The following is a 25,701-nucleotide window of genomic DNA, read 5'->3' as shown; positions in this document are numbered from 1 at the left end:
AACTTTCTCAAGAAAATATAAGCAGGCTTCACATTAAAAGCAGAAAGTTTAATGAACATTTTTACTGTAATGAATTAGACAACAAAATAATGACATTCAAAATGCGTACTTTCTGCCAGGAGATGGCGCCTTAACAATTCGAAAACCGTTCTGATAAATGGATATGACTAATTAATTCAGTGAATGACATCACTTTACTTCTCATGTAGACTACTTAACATTTAAATGTATGCTTCAGTTTCAGAGACTGGTTTTGGAAATGGTTCCAATTTTATGACAGCTCTGGTTTGCTTTGAGCAATGTTTGATCAAAGCTATGACGAACATCGTCACAGGCCTTTCAACACTATGAACGACCTGAATCTAAATCAGTTCGGGGTATACCCCACAGTTTAATAGTAAGACCATACAGAGACATGGGGACCAATCCTTTCGTGCATCCTCTTGCAGGGTACCTCCTCGTCTTCCAGCTTACGTCACGTAGACATATTCTGACTGGGTGTTGAGAAGATGGGTGTGTCTAAAACCTTAAGGTTTCATTCATAAATAGTTTTAGCTTTTAAATCAAAATTAAGGTGTTCGGCGAAGACATTACATCTGCATGAATTATATTTAGGTGAGTTATACTTCCTCAGTTGTTCCAAACTGTGAATTACGTGTGTGGCAATATGTATAATAACGTTACGATTTTATTGAGAGTTGCATGTACAGTCCGAGGAATTCCATGTACCTTTCTGTGCTTGGTAGTCATGTCTAAGAGGAAAGGCTATTGAGTAGATGTTGCATGCAAACCGACAACAGCTGTAAAAAGCCATCGCTTTTAGACCGGGGAGTCATCGAATCCAAGGGAGATAGTCTACGCGAAGAGCTGCTTATCTCTGTGTTATCTAATTTTGTCTTTAGACTAATATTAACAATTCCTTTTCAGCGTCGACAATCAACTATAAAATGTGGCACTTTCGCCCCCCCTCTCATTTCACGTGCATAAAGTGGGCGATGCATTATGTATTTTTTTCACATTTTATTTTATAAATGTCTTCTTCGTTACAGAGCCACACACGAGGTGATTTCACACATAGCCTACACTGAGTTATCAGTTCATTAAATATTCATCGTGACGATGTATGCAAACATCATATAGAGGGCGTGTAATCGATCAAGATGAGAAATAAGTAACAGATATGGGGGGGTAATGTGGTCCAAGCATCGGGACTCCCAGAGAAGAAACAAGATGCTGTTCATTAGGCAATGTACAGTAGGTTAGGTTTCCATACAGTAGCCTACGGTAATCCTAGAGCAAAATAGGGGGTTTCCTTTTGCGTCAGGCCGCTGTTAATAATGCAATTATATCAACAAAGATGGCCTGACAGTGATATTTCAGAGGCATTTGCAAACCATGATTGTATGAACTATACAATATAATCATTTAAAATCAGTGATTTCATAACTGCTTAGTATACATTTGACAGTGATCACATAACTTAATTAACTGTATTTAGGGAGTGATGTAACAACATGGACATAACACAATCTAATCGTCACAGTCTCCATTATCATCACCATCATTATTATCATTCAAACTCATTCCATCCTGATGTCTTCCTGTCATTTGGTTGTTGTTGTATTGATCATATCTATAGAAAGGATTTATTTTTTTAATTTTATAGGGCTGTGTGAAAAAGATGTTTAGGCTCTGATTGTCATTATATATGAAGCAATGTCTTGATAGCTGTGAACTTGCTGTGTGACACAAGATTTGGCACTGCAGACACTGCAGCCATTAGGAAGCAGGAGAAGCAGGTGGGTGGGCAAAGGCAAGCTTAGAATGCAGAAAGAGCTGAGCTGAAAAGGCTTCGCAGGAAAACACACCGAACACTGCTCATATTCCACCGAGAAATAGAGAGAGAGAGAGAGAGAGAGAGAGAGAGAGAGAGAGAAAGGAGTGAAAAGGCTAGGCAGGGAAACATACTGAAGACTGCTCATATTCCACCGAGAAATAGAAAGAGAGAGAGAGAGAGTGAGAGAGAGAGAAGTGACACTGGGTGAATAGGTACAACGGAGAGACCATTCTGCATGTTGCTTTTTTCCTGCCGTTTGATGGGGGAGCGCTGAGGAGGTGAGTGTTTGCACAGTGTGGGAAGAAGCTGCAGCATTAATGGCTATTATCTAGCAGGGGGACCACATACCGCTGGGCCTCAGCTGCTGGAAAGCAAGAGGCATCACTTGATAATGGAATCGCAGTGTGATATTCTGCACACAGGTGGAGACGGAAAGGGGGGAAGGAGAGAGAGAGAGTGAGAGTGAGCGAGAGAGAGTGAGAGTGAGAGTGAGCGAGAGAGAGAGAGAGAGTGAGTTCAGGGATTTGATGACTTGAGATATGTGATTTATGGCAGACAAGCGTGAATGTCTGGCACCTTCATATTCTAGAAGCACTATTCTCATCTGAGTGATGTTTGTCTTCCAATTCTACAACACTACTCTACAAAGCTAGTTTCGATAACACAGAATTGTCACTTTTCCTGTTCTCAGCTATAGTGAAAAAAAAAGTTTTTTATGCAAACATGAAACTGTCAGATCAGAGATATTTTTTGAAACCCCTAGTGCTTGAGAAAGAGATTGAGAGAGAGAGAGAGAGAGAGAGAGCCGGGTAGCTGGAATCAAAATTGCTGTAGTGCTATAATAACAGCTGCACGACTTCCTGTGATCATTTCCTCAGGGGGAGGACAACGCTCGCCTGGACCATGAGCAATGAGTCTACCGTCTGGAAAAACCTAACTGCAAACCCTACTGTAAGTACACAGACCTCTCATCCTTCCTGTGCAGCTAGCGGATCTAACTTTATTCAAAGGCGACCTGCTAATAGAGGACATCCTGCTCTGTGTTTCCAGTAATTAAATCCGTGACTTTATCCGAAGCTCATGTACCTTTGAGGAAACTTAGTTGCAGACATTATCAGTTGAAGATACGGAAATAGAGGCATGATTGCTCATGAATTGTGATTATGGTCATGTTCAAAACTCAAAGGTCCTGTTTTTAGTGTCTTTGCCAGTCTGCACTTCCGATGTCACCATGTGGTCCTTTGTGCAACTGGGAAATGTGCTGCAATTTTGTATGAGATCAGTCTTTTTGTGAAAGTCAAATGTATGCAGGAACTAAATAGCATAGCAATGTAGAATGTACAGCAATCAACGAGGAGTCTACTCTAATGCATAGCCATATAGCTAACGCAGGAAATGTCGGGAAATTTCTCAGTACAGTCATTTCAAGTTTATTTGACATAAATATGTCCTTAGGTTTGTCTGTTTTGTTTTACTGAACAAGCATACATTTTATACATGAGGTGCAGAGCGAACATTTAACCAGGTGGTAGAGCCTGGAGAGGCTCCCCTCAGCCTTTGATGTCTTTTAGGGAGGAACCTTTTCTCCTCCCCCCCCACCCCCAAGGAGCTCACATCCCTGCCCCAAGCTCTGCACCTCTTTGGATCTTTGAACACACCACTTAACGTCTCAACTCTAGAACAAAGAGCGCACCTGCGCGCACCCCCCCCCCCCCCCCCCCCTTTCTCCCATCCTCCCCTCCTCCCCAAGGCCTTTCAGCCTGCACCGCCTACAGACACAAGGGACTCCCATGAACAAAATCAGTTGGGCGGCACACAAATGTCTTGGCAACACTGTATTCAAACGATGATCCTTAAACCTGGTCCTCAAATGTGTAGGCGGACATGTTTTCTTGTGATTTCTGATTTTTGTTTTGCCCCTCATTATGCCTGGCTTTCATGTGAGGAGAACTTGACCGTATTGTACCTTGATCTCTGATTATCATTTCCTTTTCCATGATAATCAGGGAGATGAGGGTAAATGGCATACACAGCAGCAGGGTTTGGCATGGAACTGGCCCTAATCTGACCTAATACCTCTCCAGAGTCAGGATACATCTGAGTAGTTGCTACAAAGTGTTGAAGCCTTTATATTCACCACTGAGACTGGTCTCTGACCTGTTTGTGCAGGACTTCCCATTAGAGACCGGGAAACAGGATGGCTACGTCCTCCTGTTGGTCCTTCTCTCCATCTTCCTTGGGGGGACGCTGGTCCTCTTGTCTGTGCTATTGATCGTCTGTCGCCACTGCTGTGATGAAGACCGGCGCTATGCACGGTGAGTTCAAACACACTCGTGTGGAGAAGTTGAACATACACACACCTCCGCCTGCAAGCCATTAGTGCCCACTGTGCCCTGTGAGAAATGATGCTGTTGTTTGTTTTGGGGGGAAAAAAACCTGTTGAATGTTACTAAGCTATGATTATACTCACTCTGGGCACACTTTTACAAAATCAATGATTGCTATTCTGGCCACATCCACAGAGTGAGCTGTTTCAGAGACCTGGAGGGTGTTTTTGCTTGGGGAACTCATGTAGATCTCACCCATTTTATGAAGTTGTCTCTCTCTCTCTGTCTCTGTCTCTCTGTCTCTCTTTATCTCTCTCCCTCTCTCTGTCTCTCTCTCTCTCTCCATGGCTTAATTTGGTGTACGCTGTAACATTAGTCTTCTCTCTCTGCCTGTGAGCGTTGGCCCAGGCTGGTTGATGTCTGGCTGGGGAAGAGGAGAGCAGACTGAGACAAATGATGAGAGTAATGAGATTTCATTGCAGCCATCAGTGTGGATTAATCTCCCCTTCCAGCAGAAGCATAAGCTCTGGCTGCACACAGTGAAGGAAGGCGGGGCGGAGCGGGGAGGGGGTGTTGAGCGAGGAGAGATGCAGCTCGGAAACTTCATCACAATCTGTTCCCCTCTCACCCAGAGACCTGGTCAGAGAGGAAGTGGAAGCTATCAAAGGAAGCAGCGACGTAGCCGTTAGCATTAGCGTTTATAGCTATTCTGTTTGAAATGAGATTGTTTCAGTTGCTTTTGGATACAGATACACATTGGGCCTCATGCAGCAACACTCTCTTATAAAGTTCTCTTATATTTTCTCTCAATTTTCTGTTCAGAGAAAAAAATAATAAATGTCAACTCCAGATGCACCAAACATTCTTAGCCATCCAAATCTACACTTATCCTAGTGTGCTGAATGTAGAATCCCACTCGATCATAAATTGGAGCACATTGTTTGCTCTGAGCATAGGCAACGCCCCTTAAACACTATATAAGGGCAGGTGTTGTGTGCTGTGTGCAAATATTCTGGCACACGCCCAGCAGCCATTCATCCATCTCATCTAATCTGTGCCATCTCGAAAAACCGCATCCTCTGCATAAGGCCTGAGTGGCAAAAGCATCTAAGAGCAGTATGTAAGCCATTCAGAAGCTTACATAAGGTTTTGTTATAGTCTCTTAATTGGGATCAATGGACCAATAGTATTTCTTTAGCCCACAAATTTAATAATCCAATTATTATAATTACTCAAAAACACATGATACCTAATTTAATTATATGATATGCATGTTTTCGTTTATGTTCCTCAAATTTGAAACGGATGTTTCCTTGCGTTGGAGAAAGAATTTGTGGACTGTGAAAGCAAGATGTTTTTCTTTATCTCTCAACCACTTTTCTCTTACTTAAGAGAAGAGAAAAATAATAAAGCATTGGTGAACCCCAGAAAACTATGGGTGACTAACAAAATAAGGACAAATCGTGGATATGAACAAAAATAAGAGGACATTTGTTTGTATATCGCTTACTGCATGAGGCCCATTGTATAATTTAGGCATTGTACTGCCATGCAGTTTTGACACTGGAGATTTTGACATGAGATTCACAGTGGTCTGTATGACAGGGCCAGTGAGGATCCAGAGAAGACTAAAACCTCCTACCTTGAGGAAGCTCAGCCAGTGCCTGGTAATGACAACACAACCTTAAATATCTACTTCATTCTGATATTCGGTCCTATGCATGTTTTCATTATCTTGGTGTTCACATGACATTAAATCTGTCTAGTATCTGAGAAAAGCTCCCCTAAAAGTGATCTGACAGATCTATGTAAGTTTGACCGCAGTTGAGTAAAGAGAAATGCCCCTACAGCCTTGCGTGTGTGTGTCTCTCTGCCAACAAGGATATCAAAATGCATTGCGGTGTATTACAATTTCATAAAAACCTCCCCCTTCCACACCACCCTGGCAGAGATCACAATCAGAGTGGATGAGTCAGACTGTCTGTCAGCCGCCAGCTGCCATGACATGGAGGCCGACCGCTTTCTCTCCACCGGCACCGCTGGCCGCCGGGTGTCCTTCAACGAGGCGGCACTCTTTGACCACGGCAAGAAGGCGCAGGAGAAGGGCCGCAGGTCAGACGCCCCCGCACACACATCCACACACACACCCCCCCTCCCACCACCCCCCACCCCCAAGTCCCTCGCTGCCCTGGGCCCTCATTAATTCACAGGCCTGCCCACACACGCTATACATTCTGACATTTTATATATATATATATATATATATATATATATATATAACTATTGGAAGAAGTTGCTATCAGAACTGAATGAGGTAATGAAGGAATGAAGAGGAAGTCTAATGTCACTGTATCTGGATTGCTTTGTGATTTACAAAGACTTGACTTGACTTGACTTCCTAATGACTAGCCCGCAGGGAACACTCTACTGATGCAATGGTCCATGTGAGGTCCAGGTCACCACAGCTCAGACTGGTGAATGTCTTTTTTATTGCGGTAGCCTCACTCACATGTCTGTGTGTGTGTGTGTGTGTGTGTACTCAGGTACACCCTTACAGAAGGTGACTTCCACCACCTGAAGAATGCCCGGCTCACACACCTCCACATCCCCCCACCTGCGCTCAAGATAGTCACCATCCACGAGTGTGAGTCATCGGAGAACAGCATTGCCATGACGACACGGCCCGCCTCCAAGTCCAGCCTCTCCATCTTCCAGGTGAGAGCAGAGGGCTCTGAGCGGAAAATAGAAAGGAGAGAGCTACTATAAAGTCGCTATGACGCCCAGCATTGGACAAAGCCCACTGAGAAATGAATCAAGGGAACGAGGCCAAGCACGTGCGCTACTCGACTCTTGACACTTTGATGTACTGAGGGTATTGATTGAGACGAACGGGAGGCTCACCCAGCCAGGCTCTTGATATCCGTTCTCCTCCTATCGTGATATTGACAATCTGTCACAAGCGTGCGCCTCTTACTCTACCTTAACTACCCCTCTCTCTCTGCTTGACCCCTCCACACAGCCCTCGGTGCGACCCCCGTTGCCCCAGACGGCGCTAACCAGCCTGAGTGTCAGCCCCAGCTCCACGCTCCCTGGGGACGCACTCAACTCCTCCGTGGACACAAGCTTCAGCATGAGCGCCCCCCCTGGACCCCCCAGCCAGAGGTCCGCCATGGTGAGTCACTGTGTTTATGCGCCATACAAGTGAATACAACAACACACAAGTGCTTGTGTGTGTGTGTTTGTGGAAAGGGGTTTGGAGAGGGAAAGACCCCCATGTGTGAGATTGATGATTGAAGGCTGGAGAGCGGAAAAATAGGAACGTGAGTCACAGTTGATGAGACTGCGCTCGAGTGTGCAATCACTCCAACGGCAGGGTCATGAACAGAAAATGAACTGAGAAGTGTGTGTGTGTGTGTGTGTGTGTGGATGTGTTGTGTTCAATGTAAGAAGGCCTTACGGGCACTTACAACATCTGCCATTCAACGCATAAGTGTAGCTGTTTTTGTAGCGGCAGAGGACAAAGTGTTCTCTTCCATTTTTAGCTGGCGTGCTACATAACACGTGCAACCTTTCTGTCCCTTCTTGGTTTTCCTTCTTGCTCAGATTGAGGTGATGGGGGGCAGCTCGCGGAACGGCGGTAGTCCCGGGCGTCGTCAGCTGGGTCCTGGTGCGGGGGCGTCAGCCACGGGTGCATCTTCGGCCACCTCTGTCCAGGGCCCCGTGCTGCAGTTCTTCACCAAGCTGCGACGGCACGCCAGCCTGGAGGGGGCCAGCCCCTACTTCAAGATCAAGAAGTGGAAGTTTGACAGCACCCAGCGGGCCTCCAGTTTGGACACCCGAGGTGAGGGACCGCTTGTCACAGCCTCCACTTCTCCACTTCTCGTCTCTGTGCTCCATGTTCTCAGTGCTATTTAATGGAGCAAAAAAAACAAACAATCAAAATCATTTAAGCGGTTAGATATAATTTTTCTTCTTGAAATAATTCATAATTTGAACGGAAGTCGATTGGATATGGACACTGTGCCTGAGTACTTGCCAAGAGGGAGTGGCTTATGTTCATCTGCCAAGACTTCCTAGTATGACAGATGGCTTGGTGACGCAAGGCTCTTCCTCTCCAAAGCTTTCCAGGATTGACTGCTGCCTCCTGGCAGCTCCCTGTGGACCACGGTCTCTCTCTCTCTCACACACACACACACACACACACACACACACACACACACACACACACACACACACACACAAAACACTGACTCAGAGAGCTTGCTGGGCACACAACAACAATCACCTAAAGGCTTCCATAGAGGCCTTACGTTGCCGGGAACCATTCACAGCATTTCTATGGCGAAGGCTGCTGCTGTGGTCTCTTTAGAAGAAGAGCGGTGGCCTAGAGGGAGAGTGGTTAGCAGTGTCCTTGGAACTGTCAATAGGGACGCGATGGGGGGAAAAACACAATGATGAGAGATTCCTAAACCGCTAAACCTTTTCTGCTGCCCGCTTATAGCATACAGATGTGACATAAGAGGTCAAACCGATTGGTAAAAAGGCCGCTCTTTCAAGTTGGCGAAATTGGCAACAGTGGAAATGCATGTAGAGGAAATGCATGTAGCCGTTGCTAGGATGAATCTTCATAGCAACAATGGTAGCCACTAGATCTGTAAATTATATTTAATTCCTTTGAGCCATAGATGAGGCACACAGGACTGGCCATATCACAATCATGACACAAATCACATCCAGTATAGGACTCTGTGGATTATCATGCACGTGACTCGATGCATTCATTAGGACCTGCTATGTCACAATTCTTTGGTTATGGTTATGTTGGTTATCGCTCCTGATGATCCGTGTTGTGTGCGCAGGCTCCCCTAAGAGGAGGCAGTTTCAGCGTCAGCGAGCCGCCAGCGAGAGCATGGACCAGGAGGAGCACGACGCTCACCACATTGACCTCATCCAGTACATCGCCCGCACCAAGGACACAGTGTACCACCACCACCCCGCGCCCCCTCGCCTCCGCTCGCCCCCCTCCACACCACCACCACCACCTTCCCTCGGCAGGTATCTTTAATTCCCTCGCCATCCATTCCCCCTGCGTATGCTGCATGGCCTTCAGGCATCCGCTGCGCTGCACCTCGTCATAAGGGATCCATTTCATCAGAAGGGCCCAGAGGTTGACATGACTACACTGTCTGTTTCACAGAGGGGTTTCTTCAGGAAGGAGTATGGAGTCTTCATTAAATGTTTAGAGTGGTCTCAGGGGGGGAAGCGCTCTCACGGAGCACACTTCCTCTAGCTCATCCATGTGTAGCCTGTCAGTCACAAGCCATTAGGGATCAGCATATTAACTGACTCATCTCCCAGAACATCTTTAACATGAACTCATTGACCTCCATCGCCACTGCTGCTTGTCTTGTGTCTCTCTAAAAGCTATAGTGCAAGTCATGCTCCTCGCCGCTGTGGCTTTTGATCACCGCCAGTGCTTTGCCATAGCGACATTTTGGTGACGCGAGCCATTAGCTCCAAGTGTGTGATGAGGTGCATAATGCTAAGCATAATCATAATGAAGTAGCCGCGGTCATGGTGTGCCATGTTGATGTAGCCCTAATTGAGATGAGATGCGTGTTCTAATTCGGGGCCCCCTTTCCTGCAGGCTAGAGGTGGAGGTGGTGGTGGAGCCCAGGTGTAGTTCGGGGGGCGGCCTGATCGGGGCGTCCTCCGAGCTGCCGGACGAGCCGGCGGGGCTGGGCTGCAGTCGGGAGAGTTCGGACCACCAGGCGCAGTACCGTGATATCTGGACCCTGCGGGCCTCCCTGGAAAAGCACGTCTCCTCTGACCGGAGCAGCAGCAACGACAGGGACTCGGTCAGGAGCGATGCCGACAGCATGTGCTCACTAGGGGGGAAGGCCGAGAAAGGGGTGCTGGGGAGCAATCCCTCGCAAGACATCGGGGACGAGATCGAGGGAGACATGGACACGTTGCCTGCGGACCAAGTCGAGCCCAGGGCGAAGCAAGACAGCCTAGACTCGGAGAAAGGGAGCGACGGAGAGTCGGGCAACCGGAAGCTGCTGCAGATGGACAGCGGCTACGCCTCTATCGAAGCGCCGTCCCGCGCTCCCGAGGAGCTGCGGCGGTTCGGCAGCGCCGGCGGCAGCACGGACGGCTCGGTCCTGGAGCGCCGGCGCTTCTTCACCAGCTCGAGGCACAGGGGCACCGTTTGCGAGAGCCTCGAGTCGCACCTTTTCGACGAGGAGCTGGAGGAGGAGCAGGGGGCCAGCGGCGGCGTCAGCGCCGGTCTGCGCTTGGCAGAGAAGGAGGGCGCGGTGGCGTGGGCACCGTATGGTCAGATGTTCACTCCGCACAACACACAGCAGCAGCAGCAGGCGCCGTACGGCCAGATGTTCACGCCGCACAACACACAACAACAGCAGCAGCAGCAGCAGCAGCCATCCCGTCCTTTCCTGCAGCGTCGCGACTACAGCATCGACGAGAAAACCGACGCCCTTTTCCACGAGTTCCTGAGGCACGATCCACAGTTCGACCAGCCGGAGTCGCCACTGCGCTCGAAGCACCGCTTGCGGAAGCAGTGGCAGCGTTCCAAGCAGTACAGCGACCCCGGGCAGCGCCTCGCGTCCTCCTTCGACCGCCACCGCACACCCCCCTTGCGGCGGGGGGAGAGCGTCAACTACCCGCTGGAGACCAGCTACCACAGCACGCTCCCGCGCATTGTAAGCGCGCCGGACGAGGAGGCCGGCGAGGGGGCGCCCAGCACCCCGGACGCCCCCAAGCTGGACGTGGAGCAGGTGGAAGTGGGGAACGACCAGAGGAAAGTCAGCCCCAGCAGCATCTTGGGGACGGTGAGGGACAAGGAGGAGGAAAGGTTGTCAGGTTCAGCACTGGCGTCAGAGTGTGCGATCGAGCAGACGGACGTGGGAGAGGAATGCAGGCAGGCAGGCCCGCCACCCGATCCCCTGCACGAACGTTCCCCTCCTCAGCTGCCGGAAACGGGCTATGGCCCGCAGACCATCACGGCTGAGCTGACCGACAAACTGGCAACCAATCTAGAAGAGCGTCTCTACACTAGTCTCCGCAGGACCAAGGACACCTCAGAGTGTGTGGTGGCCGTCACACACACCTCGCCCGACCACAGCCCAGTGTAGCACAGCTCCAGTCACAGCGCAGTCACACCATATCTGCTGTAACACACTCTTCACGACTTGTTCTCCACACCCTTGGTCTCCACCGAAGAGATAGAAAAGAGTAGAGCGGACATCATTTGACCACTTCCTGTATTGTTGAGGTGCGTGGTGACGCATGTTGCCGTGGAAACAATTCAAAATCAACACGCTAATCTTCTGTTCATAATTTATTTTATTTAAATGTCTTGGAATTATCAAATATTGAACAAAGCACGTCACAGACATCCCCCTGGTTTAATTGAATTCCTCCTCCGTGTTTGAAACGGAATAAAATGATGCCAGGAACTACTGTGTTCCCCGTTCTACTCTTTTCCTACCTCTGTTGTTTCAACCCAGATGTCCTTCCTTGAATCTGTCTGTAGTAGAGCCTGAGAGACACTCAGCCACAAAACCCATCCAACAAGCCTTTGCTTTGTTTGTTATGTTTCTTCCTGTGAATATCTCTCTCTCTCTCTCTCTCTCTCTCTCTCTCTCTCTCTGTCTATGGATGTGATTACTTCAGAACCCAGTATCTTCTCTGCACTAGTTAATCCACTGTGAAATTGGGTGCTAATAGATTATATCATGTAGACCAAGTTTACTGTATTTTAACCCTGACAGAGTTAGAGTGTGTAACTGTAGTTGAACACACTAGTAACCTGTAAACAATCACTGAAGTAGTTAATATTTCATTATCATTGTGCTACCTGTCACATACCAATGACATAATATTGCTAGTTAATATTTCTTTAACTTGTGAAGAGTTCAGTGAATTTTATTTGACTGACTGTGAATTTTGCTTCATGATCTAATGTGCATTTATATGTACAAAGCCAGGACATTCATTTCCTGTTCTATAAATGACGGAAAACAACAGCAACAACAACATATTCTTTATGTCACCAAAGGGGACTGATGTCTTACATGTGGCATTTAGTTGACCTTTTCTGAAAATCACCATGGCCATGTTTATAGTTTATGCAGTTTTACAAGTCATCCAATTCTGTCCCCACTTATTTAGAGATTTCAGGGTCCAAATTGTGGATCCAGGTTTTTAAACAGACTTTGTTTTTACGAGGGACACATATTTCAAGTCAAGTCAAGTCAAGATGTTTGCATCATATTTGCATCATTTCCATCTTTATTTTGAAAAAGATGAGTCTACATTCTCTCTACTTTTTCTTGTAAACAACATCCCAGAATGTGTGTGTGTCCTTCAATGAATGTGGCATTGTGTGCCGTCTCATTGGAAGGGAATCTAATTAGGCCATGAAGCTTCTCACTGGCATTTCCACACATATTTGGCATGTAGGTATTTAGTGGTAGCACAACGTGATTGATTCTTTTTTTTTGTTTTCTGTTTTTTTTTACCCTACATATCACTTTACACGAAGAGCAACTGAGTCAGCATGTATGTCTATGACCCACCACCAACAGCATGCCACCACCAATCAGTGGGTGTGATTTTTCTATGAAGTCTCCTTCATTTGCGGTATGTACAAGGAGTTAAGCTTGTACTTCTATTCAAATTGGATATGGACAAGAGATGGAAACACTGCCTGGTGTCATAGCCAGCTGTCGTCTGATGTCATCATGTGTAATGATAGAGAAACATTAAAAATGGCTACATATCTACCATCTAGTTGGCACATATCTAGTGCTGGCAAGTGGTTAGCCTGAGAACTGGTTCTAGACAGCGAGAAACTGAACAGTGTAACACAATAGGCAGAGAAATCAGTATGCTGTTCAACATGTTTGCCTTTTATTATCTTTACTGAAAAGTCAATTTATCAGACTACATATGATAGAAGTTACCTTAAGCGTGCTTTTCAGTAAGTTAAAAGCAGCCTGTACTAAATGTGGCTTGGTGGACTAACTGAGGTTTTTGTTGGACTCCCCTGTGACGCACTGAACCGCTAACTGCAGGGGATCATGATCTTTTTATGTGCCTAAAAGACAAGTCTTAGAAGGTCTGACCAAGGCATAGGCAGTCTTATTTGTGTTTATTAAATGTGTCTATTAGATGGGACAGGCTTGTCTTGCATGAGTTCCACAAAACAGACTACTGTATTTGTTTGCTGGCATTCTTTCTTTTTTCTTTTCCGGCGGTGGGGGGTGGGGTGGGGTGGGGTGGGGTAAGGGGCTACACAAGACAGAGCATAGCCCCAGAAAACCATGCCTTTTCCTTGCCCTTAAGAAGTCACAAAGATACTATTTTCAGGCAATTCTGCGTACCTACATAGCAGACATTTGCAACCAATGATGCCATTCAACTCAATTCCAATTATTGAATAAAACTGAGGTCACAATATGGTAGGCCTATTCTAAAATTACCTTGGAAGCAATTTTGCACTTAGCTACTGCAGTTCCAGGAATCTGTTCCTTTATCTGTAGCGTAGCTTTCTCTCTCTCTCTCTCTTTCTTTCTTTCTCTGTCTCTCTCTTTCTTTGCTTATCCAAGTCACTCACAAAATGATGTGATCTCTTTCTGTCAGTGAATTGATGCCTTTCTTACAAGCACATTTTCTCGTGTGAAATAACACAGAACTGCTGGATTATATTGCTGGAAAAAATTGTCAATTGTCTGTGCTGGTGTAAATTCTACCCACTTTTGTTGACCTGATCCTTAGGATCAAGACAAGCCATACAATTATGTTTGTAAATCTTTGGATTTGAAGAAAAAGGATTCCTAATTTTCTAGTCAATGTATAGATCTACATGTGTCTATATATCAATCAGGCTTTTTCGTCATATATGACATTGCCAGGGCAGGAATATGCTTCTAGCCATAGCTTGGAGACAAAATGGCACATTTTACATTTTGTCACAATGGCAGACAGGTGATTCTCTTGAGCAGGTTTCATCCTGTCTCTGCAAAGGCTGAAAACCTGAAAACCTACTACATCTATAGCTGTTGGTTTCATAGACAAGCACATTGGCTCTATGAACAGATTTCTTTTACAGAATTTTGGATTGGAGTGACTTGACATTACAAACAAAAAAAGAGAGTTGATATCTTATCTGGCATTTGTACAAACGACTTGCAGGAATCTGAAGTAGTTTAGAGTTGCTAACGTTGAACTGAACTGAAATGCTAAATTGCCTGCCATACTCCTGTGTCCCTTAGTCGTGTATACAAGCACAACTATACTTAGTTGCGAGAATTAGATCATCAGTTGTACTTCTGTTTTATACTTCTGTTTCTGTAAAAGGCGTATATGAGGATTCTTTGCTAAAAGATGTTTCTGAATACTTCCAGGTAGCCTGTCCAATGCTACCTGTGCATAGTTCTGCATGTTTATCAATGGTTTTAGTCAAGGTACAGTATTTGTTTGCTAAGACCATACAATACCAAAAACAGTGACTCACCTGTATTACTCTGTTTGGGAAAGCGGGTAGAAATAAAGTAATTGATATTTATAGTTTTTAATGCATACATTGGAATCCCTGTTTATTTTAGAAGTCAAGCCATGCTAAGTAAAGAGATTTTGCAAGGTATATTTCCATGGAGAAAAAAACAAAACAATATTTATGTATAAATGTATTGCATTAATTGCTTAAATTATTTTAAAAATGAACAAAAGACAGAAAGAGCTTTCTATAGAAAAAAACTAATTTGTTAGCTTGTATCTACTGAGCCTTGAGGGACCAAACAGTGTAAATGTTTATATTTTTGGGTTATGTTTTTTTCAGCTAGTAAATAAAAAGTGATGCATTATTTGTTGTGTCAGGTGTTGCATGAGCTCCGGGAGCTAGATAAAAACACGATTCGGAGAACACATGGAACGTAAAGTACATCTTTCTCCACACAGCACAGCCTTTCAGAGCCATTCTGCCCTCCTCCATAGCTCACCGCCATGGCTTCCCCTCAGGTGTTTGCACATCAAATATTCATAAAACCAAGCCAATAAAATAAACATGACACAGTAATTACACATTTAAATCAATAGAAACCTATGGGCACAGGAAGAGACCGCCATTTTTTTTTTTACAGCAGTATAACCATGACTCCCGTGGCCATAATAATAATGATCATAAATGACTTTTACGACAGCAAACTTTATACCGATACTGACTGATCTTGTTTTGTTTTGTCTTGTTTTGATCCCACGAGGCTGAGGTGATCAAACACAGGGCCTGTGTAAGCAGTGTAAGAAAAAAACCCACACGGTGCTTTGGCTGATTGTAGCATCTTGAAGCCGAGTCCTGCCAGATGGCCAAGTCAACGGTGTAATAATAACCGCGCATAAATACACCCCGCTCATCACACATGTAGCAGAGGCCGGCGGGAAGAGAGCTGTGAGGTGTGTGATTCTCACTCCCTCCCCCTACTCTTCAGGAGATGTGCCAGTGACTGCTGCCGCATTTGACGCCGGCTTTTAGCCTCTTTGCCAGATCGCCCTCCTCTCGAACACCACGCTGGAAGCTCGAGCTCAGAGCGAGCCTGTGGCTCTCACAGTGCAGGCTACACTGATCCATTTCACACGCTACAGGTGAACGTGCTCAGGAACTGAGGGCATAGGCCTAATGTCCATTGTATCTTTGCTGATTTGGCTAGTGCAGAGTTTGCAAAGTAAGTCATGGCCTCTTATTTCTCAAAGACAAAGGCATACAGCGCATACAGCTTGGTGGGAGAGTCGAGCATTCTCTGCAGAGGGTTCTTCTTTGGACTCTGCTTGCACATTGACTTTTCCATCATGGTGACAGCGTATATGTTTCCTTTAGAAGTTCACTTTAATGCAACGTTTCAGAGTGGTAAGCTCAAGTCACGCTTCAGGCATGCTGTGGCAAACCAGCTCTGTATTAAGACTTTTGTTAGCCATTCATATAGGCATTCTTGCACCATTTTTATTTAACCTACTCTTTTGGGTTGAGGTCTCCCTTCTCCTAACTCTGATACTGCACTGTGGCTAGCTCAGAGTTGGGGAGGGGGGGGGGCGGGTACTGATCTGTGTCATCATTCTGCACGTGGGTGGACAGCCTGCACCCCAAAGCAATATGAACCCAGAAAAAAACAGACCTGGAGAACTCATGCCGGAGGAGGTGTGTGTGACACACACACACACACACTTGCGCGCGCACACACACACTGGCATCCTGTTCAGTCCATTAGAGCTGTCCAGGCGATGACTCACTCCTGTCACAAGCTATAATAGGGGTTAGCCGCCCACCCCATCCGCTGCCGTCCGCCGTCCGCCGTCCGCCGCCCGCCACCCGCCACAGCCTCATTGTGAAAACCAGCCGTGTTCTCTCTCGCTCGTGATGCTGTGTGTAGGAGCTCTGTGCGTCCCCCCCCCCCTCCTCTCCACACACTCCAGCCCCCATCCCTCCACTGATACTCTTTTAACAGAGCCAATGCCAGGGACTGGAGAATGCGTGGGAGAGAGGCAAGTGACTCAGAGGATAGTGTGCACACTTTAACTGGGAGGTTATTCAATCTTTTCCACCGCATTATGGAGAGAGCCATTTTGACCAAAAAAATATAAAAATGGAAAATCAAACTGACGCTCAAAACGGATTGAACTGGAAACCCCTCCGCTCATAATAAATCTCTCACACATAATCATAATTACATGCCTCCACATTTTTCTGCATCCATAATCAAAGCAAACAGAAATGTACGCCATTTGTGACTTGTGACAGTGCTCTGTTGACACGACACGCTGAAATGGCACAGCAGCACAGAGGAGGCTGCTGCTCGCAAACACTGACCTTGGCATTTGAATCACCGCATTACACAACGGGGCCGGAGGACACAAGTGAAGCGCCTGCCCGCACCTTTCTCTCACGTTAACGCATAATGCATTGAGTCATGGGCGGAGAGAATGGCAACAGTTAAAGAAGTGGGAGTAGGCTAAATGCGAGGTGATCTTTGGGTTCCCTTCTGAACCAGGAATGTGGGAGCTGCTTGTTAAGCGGCGGGGATGGAGCTCATGAATGACTCACTCTCACTGGCACAGAAGAGCCCACATGAATGGGCAGGTGCCACTGGGAAAATAGAGATGGAGACAGAGAGAGATAGGCAGACAGAGAGAAAGAGGGAGAGAGGGAGAGAGAGAGACAGAGAGAGAGAGAGAGAGGCAGACAGAGAGAGAGGGGGAGAGAGAGACAGAGAGAGAGAGACAGACAGACAGACAGACAGAGATAGAGGGGGAGAGAGAGACAGAGAGAGAGAGAGAGACAGACAGACAGACAGACAGACAGACAGACAGACAGACAGACAGACAGACAGAGATAGAGGGGGAGAGAGAGACAGAGATAGAGGGGGGGAGAGAGACAAACAGAGAGAATGAGAGAGAAAGAGACAGACAGAGAGCAAGGGAGATAGACAGACATAGAGAGAGAGGAAGAGAGAGGGGGGGGGCAAACAGACTGAGAGAGAAGGAGAGAGAGAGACAGACAGACAGAGAGAATGAGAGAGAGACAGAGAGAATGAGAGAGAGGGAGACAGACAGAGAGGGATGGAGAGAGAGGAAAAGGGGGGGGCAAACAGACTGAGAGAGAACAGACAGAGTTCAGAGGGGAACAGAGACTATGCACTGAGGCATGGAGAGAAGGGATACAGAGATAGGAGACAGACAGACAGAAAGGGAGAGAGACAGAGATGGAGAGAGAGATAGGCAGGCCGAGAGAGAGAGAGATAGAGAGAGAGAGAGGTAGAAAGAAAGAAACAGACAAGACACTAGAAACAGGCAGACAGAGGGAGACAGGACAGACAGAGAGAGACAGAGAGATAAAAACTGGCATGGAGAAACGAGAGAGAGAGAGAGAGAGAGAGAGAGAGAGAGAGATAGAGAGAGAGAGAGAGAACAAACATAGGCACAGATAAAGAAGAATATGAAAGCTGGAACAACAAAAAGAGGAGAGGAGAGAGGAAGAGCAAGGGGGGAGGAAGAGCGAGAAACAGACGTCTATACGGAGAGAAAGAGACACACAGTGTGTGAGCTGAATGAGAGGACGGAGGAGCAGGGGTTAGTGTGTGTGTGGAGAGAAATGACTAGAAAACAGATTAAAACGCCGCTCTCTCGTTCCCACGCAGACGCCCACGCGTCCCTCCACTCACACTGCCCAGCTCCACCACATCCCCCCATCCCCACCACACCCCCCATCCCAACCTCCACACCCCCCCACCCACCACCACCACTCTCCACCAGCTGCGTCAGAGCAGCCTCCGCCTGCTAACTGTCATTCACACTATATGGTTTATAGGACAAAGTCACAGTTGTGGTGATGGCAAGAATGATGGAAAAAAAGACACATTCTGAAATAAAAACAAATGTCATCAGTAGTCAGAAGAAAGTTAGCCATCAAACAGGAAGGAATGACACATTCAAACATGCTGCACGTGAAGTGGAGCGCACAAATGAGCTTAGTAAGGCTCTGTGCCTCATTATCAGCCTGAAGACAATTTATTCTAAATAATTATAATTGCTTCCTTTACTTCGCATTAGACCTGGTTCATCTGAACAGGCACAGGGGAGAGAGAGAGAGAGAGAGAGAGAGAGAAAGAGAGAGAGGAGTTCTTGTTAATGAAGGCAACTACTCTGGCAGAGGAGCGGGCTTAAAGAGTAACATCACTGATTAGCAGTCTCCATAAATAAGTAATCAAAGCCCACGGAAAGACACTCCCCCCCCCCCCCCCACCCTCCTCCTGCTCCCCATCACTCCAGCAGCATCCCCCCTCCTCCACCCTCCTCCTCCCCATCACTGAGAGCCAGCCCTCTTTAATTGTTGGTGACCCTACCGACTCCATGGGGGGGTGATGATGCCAATCTTCATTGACGCCAGTGGTAAGGGATGGGAGGGGTACGCTGGGGGTGCAAGGTGGGGTAGATGGGGTGGGGGGGGGGGGGGGGGTTAAATCACAAGGAGGGCTGAGCCAAAGAAATACACTGTGACTAAACTGACTGCAGGATGACTCACAGTTGCCATGGCGACTTTCCCACTCGGTGCTCTCCAATCAGCTTTTTTTCAGCCACTTTTGTGGGGGAGACAGAGAGAGAGAGAGAGAGAGAGAGAGAGAGAAGAAGAAGAGAAAGAGAAAAACAGCACAAGGTGAAAACTTATTATGAGAACTATGAGGTGTTTCATAAAAAAATGTGGCTACACTTTCAAAGTCTTTGCACACTTTTCATGACCTTCACACATGTCTTTGAATGAATGCTTTTGTAACGTGTGCATGGACAGAAATCCACAATGAACCAGAGCCAGACAGAGCGCAGCGAACACAGGATTGCATCCAGCTATGATCTGGCATGGACCTGACATTGATTTGGCATTGATCTGGCCATGATGTGGCATGGATCTGAGCCCGATCTGGCATGGATCTGGCCATGATGTGGCAAGGTTCTGGCCGTGATGTGGCATGGATCTGGCCGTGATGTGGCATGGACCCACTGGATCAGGACCAGGACCAGGATCTGCTCCGCTGCGGTGTTCCATCAGCTGTGACCCGATGCGCTGGAGATGAAAGGAGGTTTGTGTTGGAGGGGGAACGGCAGCCTTCCTGGCCAATTAATAACCGACTGCAGCCCTGAATAAACACAATGCTGGACATCCGATCCATCTCTTCAAAGGTCTCACAAAGGCTGACACCGAGTACTTCCTGGTTATCGTGGACAAAGACAACAGTGAAGAGTTAAAGTAAATATAAAAGACCTGTATAATATAATATGATAATCCTGTATAATGCTGCATTCTGAGTACCTTCCGGAGGTCATGAGGCAGCACGAAACTGTGATATTTACCCGTCTGTATCTGTTCGTGACGGGAATATCTCGTTTGTTCCACCCTGTGATGTAAACAATATTACATTATAAGCTCACGCACTTACCAATGACCACAACGAGGAAGAAAACATAATTATGTTCCATGATTTCAGATGACAGATACAGCACACTTCTCAATGGGAACATTGCCATCGGAGCGTAATGGGTGGAGGAACGACAGCCTTTAGTGTTGTTTCCACACAAGCTGTCATCAGTATGCAAAAATGCAGCTCATTCAGCATTTATATGGAGGCACTGGGATGGATAGTGATCTAAAAAAAACAGACAGCACTACACTACAAATATTATAAATGGTCATTTTTGTCCAGCCTGAAACAAAACAATAACCAAATGATTAGATCTGAGCACCTAAAAATATAACTGGCAACATAGAGCAGAGCTCATTGTTCCCGGTAGCCAGAATGCTCATAAGGAAGACTGCAGCACAAAGGAGGAAATTAACTAAACAAAAGGAAATGATATGTCAAATATCCTAATGTTATTTTGCATGGACATTGCTACCAACAATTAGTCAGTGAGTGATTTAATCCAATGCAAGTCTCAAGGAGAGCTGCAAGGGATCTTCAGCTACAAGGTAACTTAGTTATCCAATCTTCGTCCAAAAATAATCAACCATTTCCTTTTTGGAAGGACAGTGTTTGTAAATGGGCCAATTTCACAGGTCCCTGCAGAATGGCTCTGTAATGTCAATAGACCAGTGCCCTTTCATAGTAGTGCAATTCTGATGAAGCTTAATTGCAATTGTGAGTGCACCAAATAGATAAGAGATACGGTATCTGAAAGTGCATTGTTTATCTGTTGTCATCCATACCTCCATACCAGTCATTATATAGAACAAAAAGATAGCAAATGGCAAAGGTGAAGGAATAAAAGGAGGACTCTCCTGAAGTAACTATAACAAGCTGTGTTATAGAACGTTCAGGCAACACACATATCCGTATGCTAATCAGATAGGAAGCAGCAATGGAGACACGTTTTTGCAGAAGGTCGAAGACAGCAGACATTTAACAGGAAGACGCGTGACCAACAGGCCTCCCACTGTGGGCAGACTGAGCAGAGAGCTCTACGGTGGGGTGCTCCGCTGTCTCTGCCAGTGTGTGGGTGTGACATCTTAATGGCAGGCGAGTATTTCACATCAGCTCGCACCTCATTAGGAAGCCCTCTTCACTCTCTCCCTCCCTTCCTCCAGCACTGGGCCAGAGTCAACCCAGACCCAGCAGCTGTCAGTGCACTCTTTGAGTACTACACTTTAATGAGCACCTGAAGAAAGCGGCCTGCTCCCACCACCTCACCCACCACCACCATCATCACCCTCGAGCGCAGTCATTTGTCTGCCGAATCACAAAGCACATTCTTTTTCTCTCGATCCATCACCATGGGGAACCAAATTATAAAAGACAGAAAAAAAGTCGCCCTTTATTGTTTGTTAAAATAAACTAAAATGAAATAAAGTATAATGAAAAACTCAAGACTTTTCTTCTTTGTAATGAAGAAGTATCTTATTTGACAAATATCTTTATTTGATGTGTCTAATTTTCTACTGAACTAACAAGTCATCACTGCAATGGTAATGCAATGTTCTCTATGGTCTTCTATGATTCTTCAGGCTTTGTCTCAAATGCCCATCCTTATTCCTTATTCCAGATTCAGGAAAGATGGCCCCTCACACTACCACTACAGTATCAGGGCCATAACATACATGACAGCATTAGTAAAAAATGCTGTTTCACGTGGAGTTAATTCACTTGACATGTAAGAATTTGGACATTTGGACCAATCTGACTTCTGGGAAAGAGAGATACATTTAAGATAATCCCAAAATTATAGTGGAGAAATTTTTCTAAATTCTGAAATCCGGAATTTTCTAATAAATATTTGCTTTACTGTGCATGTTCAGACCAATGACAAAGAGAGTTTGTCTTTGTCCTACCTCAGTGTTTGAACTGATATCTCATCCACTATTAGCATCAATCCCTGAATATGAAACCTCTCCACTTCCGTGGCACATAGAGACACAATCAGAAACTGACAGGTATGCTCAGGCACAGATCAAGCAATGTTCGTTAGCAATGCAAAATAGATGCTAACAAATAAACTACTAGCATCGCAGTCATTCCAGTCATACCAGTGAAAAATTAAGTCTCAGTCATGAAGCTGAGGAGCAGGACACCTCAGGAGGGCCGTCATTAAACCTGCACTCCCTGCAGCGTGTGGCCTCCACTCTGTCGTCTAAATCCTCCTAATGTTAATATTTGCACAGCGCTGCATAATTAAATTTAAAGAGCCGTCTGCCCTTTTGGTTGGTTAAATATTTATGTGATCCTCTCCTTTAGGATGTTCCCCGCTTCTTTTTTTATTGAACTGCAAGGGGGTCTTCTGCTGCGCTGCATTGTAACATCAATATACGACGGCCATTCATTTCTCCTGGCCAAGTCTGAGTTACTGTGACAGTGTGAAATGGGTTGTAGGCAGTTTTAACCCTCGTACTGTGTTCTGGTCAAAAAATACCATTTTGGAACTTCAGTGTTTAATACAAATCTTTTCTTTTCATCTCAGGTCACGATGAATGGCCAAGACTGGAATATTTAGAGATAAGAGAAAATAAATTATAAAGTTGACAAATGTCACATTTAATGCAGTGTTGATATGAAATAGGTGTGCATTTTTGGCAACTGTAATTATGGTGTAAAATTACAGATTTTATGAAGTATACATATATGTGTATTTTAAATGTGTTATTTATTAAATACATCGTAAAATACAAAATACGAATAATCCTGATATTTAGATTTACACTAGTTGTATGTATGTTAAAATATTTTCTAAGGACAATTACTTGCATCTTTAGAAAGATTTAAATAAAAAATGATCAATATCAAATGTTTACAAAAAGTATTATTAACATGTCAGGCCAGACAATTCTGACCACATGGGAACCACAACAGGTATAACCATGTTGGTGCCACAACATGAGGGTTGAATTGCTGTAGCTCTTCCATGAATACTCGCACCATTTGTTCACCTAGATAATCTGCCTTTATAATGTCAGGAGCTAAAGGGGCACAGTATGGCTGTAAGAGAATGTAAATCACAGAGTTGAGTAACCCTCTTCAAAGTTATATGAAAGCAGAACGAATTTGACAACTAGATTATATATGTTCTGACAAATAAGTGCATGAAGGCAAAGACAATCAATAGAGGCTGACAACTAAGTTATGTAGTACCCTTAATTGCTGTGCTCACTTCAAAGGAGTGAAATACAGTGTTTCCTGTTAAAAACATGGATTCTGTTGAGAAAATGGATTTTGGAAATGCAATGATGTACTGAAGGCATGCTGAAAGATTCTAAAACCCCCTTTAAACTGCTATTGGAGAATGTAACTGTCACGGAACAAACAGACTTCAAGTTGTGGGATACTTGGAACAGAGTTTATTGCACACGGAGACAGCCAGGAACACACACAGGACAGACAACAGGTTGCAGACACAGAGATGCTGATACAAACACAGAGAGGCTGCGGGAGAATCCTCAACAACACAGTCTCTACCCTCGGAGGGGCGCAGGCGTGTAGCACTGCTGGGCACTGGTGGCACTTGCGATCTAATCGCCAAACTAAATAAAGCAGAGGCAACCTCTTGATGAACAAACTAACAGAAAACGCCGTTGCGGCAAACAAAACACGAGTCACACTCGGCAAGACACTTAACTAAACTATAACTCAGGTAGTACTCAAAACAGGAACTAAGGAGAGGAACTAAACCGAAACGAACAATGATTGAAGCGAACGTAATCCTTCGAAAAGCCAGGTCGCGGGAAATCCAGTGGGAGTGCTTCCGTTTGAAGTGCGATACCAGACACCGCGTGAAGGGAGAGTGAGGTATATGTAGGGGCTGTGACAGGTGTGGGTGATTAGGAACCCGGTGAGTGTAAACGCGGTGCAGGTGAGTGAGGACAGGTGTAAGTGATCAGTACTCCGATGAGAGTGAGCGAGTGGAAACCAACGGGGGCGTGGCTGGTGCAGGTCCGGGCTCTGATGTGACATTACCCCCCCTTCCAGGGACCGCTCCTGCGGGGCTAGGACCCTGACGTCGTCGCGGTCTACCTCTTGCTCGAGGTGCTGGGCGGTGCGGATGTTCCTGATGGTAGGCGGCGAGGAAGGCGGGGTCCATGATATCGTCCCGAGGCACCCATGCTCTTTCCTCTGGACCATAGCGGGAGTCCAGGATCTCCTGGATGGCATAGACCGGACCGTCTTCAAGCAGGAGCGGCAGCGGGGGCACGTCGACGGCAGGCTGTGAGGAAGAGGGGAGAGAGGTGATCGGCGGGTGATAGGGTTTAAGAAGTGACACGTGAAACACCGGATGGATACGATAGTGAGGAGGAAGCTCTAGCTTGGACACATTATTGACCTGGGATATGATAACAAAGGGGCCAATGAAGCGAGGACTTAACTTGCGGGAGGGCAGTCTCATCCGGATGTCTCGAGTGGAGAGCCACACCTTCTGTCCGACGGTGTAGTTGGGGTTAGGTCTTCTCCGAACATCCGCATGATGCTGGTGGCGCCGGACTGCCCTCTGGAGGTGATGGTGAGCCTCGCTCCAGACCCTCTCACTCTGCTGGAACCAGTAATTCACCGCGGGAACCGTGGACGGTTCCCCCGACCATGGAAACAGGGGAGGTTGGTACCCAAGTATGCACTGAAAGGGGGTGAGCCCTGTTGTGGCCTGACGAAGGGAGTTCTGGGCGTACTCCGCCCAGGCGAGGAACTGGCTCCAGCTGTGCTGGTGGTCGTGGAAGAAGGTTCGCAGGAACCGGCTTATCTCCTGGACCTTCCTCTCCGTCTGCCCATTCGTCTGGGGATGGTATCCTGAGGACAGACTGACGGTGAAACCTAGGCACGAGAGGAAGGATCTCCAAAATCGAGATATGAATTGTGGTCCCCGATCCGATACCACGTCCTCTGGGATTCCGAAGTGGCGGAAGACGTGCTCGAATAGCGCCGTCGCAGCTTCCCCTGCGGTGGGAAGACGCAGCATCGGGATTAGCTTGCAGGACTTGGAGAAACGATCCACGGCGATGAAAATGCACGTATATCCGTCGGATGCGGGGAGGTCCGTAATGAAGTCAATGCCTAGGTGTGACCAAGGCCTCTGGGGAATGGGCAGCGGTTGCAGCTTCCCAGCCGGCAGCTGGCGAGGCGTCTTTGCCATGGTGCAGGCAGCGCACCCCGCCACGAACCTACGAACCATCTCTGCCATGCCACGCCACCAGAAGCGAGATCCCGGCCGATAGGAGAGGGAAAAGTCGAACCTGGTGAAGAACAGCGCCCACCGGGCCTGTCGGGGGTTCAGTCTTCGGGCCTCCCGGATGTACGCCAGATTCTTGTGGTCCGTAAGCACCGTGAAGGGGTGCCGAGCCCCCTCAAGCCAGTGCCGCCACTCCTCAAGAGCGAGCTTGACCGCGAGGAGTTCCCGGTTGCCCACGTCATAGTTGAGCTCCGCCGGGCTGAATTTCTGGGAGAAGGCACATGGATGGAGCCGTGATGGAGATCCGGAACGCTGGGAAAGCACCGCCCC

General features: G+C 46.7%; 1 protein-coding gene across 1 annotated transcript; it reads left to right on the top strand.

Moving 5' to 3' along the window:
• Positions 1–423: 423 nt before the first annotated feature.
• cbarpb (CACN subunit beta associated regulatory protein b) lies at positions 424–12,919 on the top strand. The gene is made up of 10 exons (XM_042708997.1): positions 424–2,115; positions 2,716–2,788; positions 4,007–4,152; positions 5,770–5,831; positions 6,114–6,276; positions 6,708–6,879; positions 7,184–7,336; positions 7,768–8,005; positions 9,024–9,215; positions 9,772–12,919. Exons 2-10 carry the CDS (start codon positions 2,741–2,743, stop codon positions 11,316–11,318), a joined length of 2,721 nt encoding a protein of 906 aa, XP_042564931.1. The 5' UTR covers positions 424–2,115; positions 2,716–2,740; the 3' UTR covers positions 11,319–12,919.
• The last annotated feature ends 12,782 nt before the right edge of the window (positions 12,920–25,701 follow it).

The sequence above is a fragment of the Clupea harengus genome, chromosome 10, assembly GCF_900700415.2.
Source record: "Clupea harengus chromosome 10, Ch_v2.0.2, whole genome shotgun sequence".
Classification (NCBI taxonomy): domain Eukaryota; kingdom Metazoa; phylum Chordata; class Actinopteri; order Clupeiformes; family Clupeidae; genus Clupea; species Clupea harengus.
Note: the sequence above shows the minus strand (reverse complement) of the source record. Positions and strands in the feature narration are given on the sequence as shown.

Bases quoted from the DNA above. Each gene is read 5' to 3' on its own strand.
- cbarpb (XM_042708997.1), top strand. From the start codon at position 2,741: ATGAGCAATGAGTCTACCGTCTGGAAAAACCTAACTGCAAACCCTACT. The intron at 5,832-6,113 runs GTAATGACAACA...CCACCCTGGCAG, and splicing joins GGAAGCTCAGCCAGTGCCTG to AGATCACAATCAGAGTGGAT. The intron at 6,880-7,183 runs GTGAGAGCAGAG...CCCTCCACACAG, and splicing joins CCAGCCTCTCCATCTTCCAG to CCCTCGGTGCGACCCCCGTT.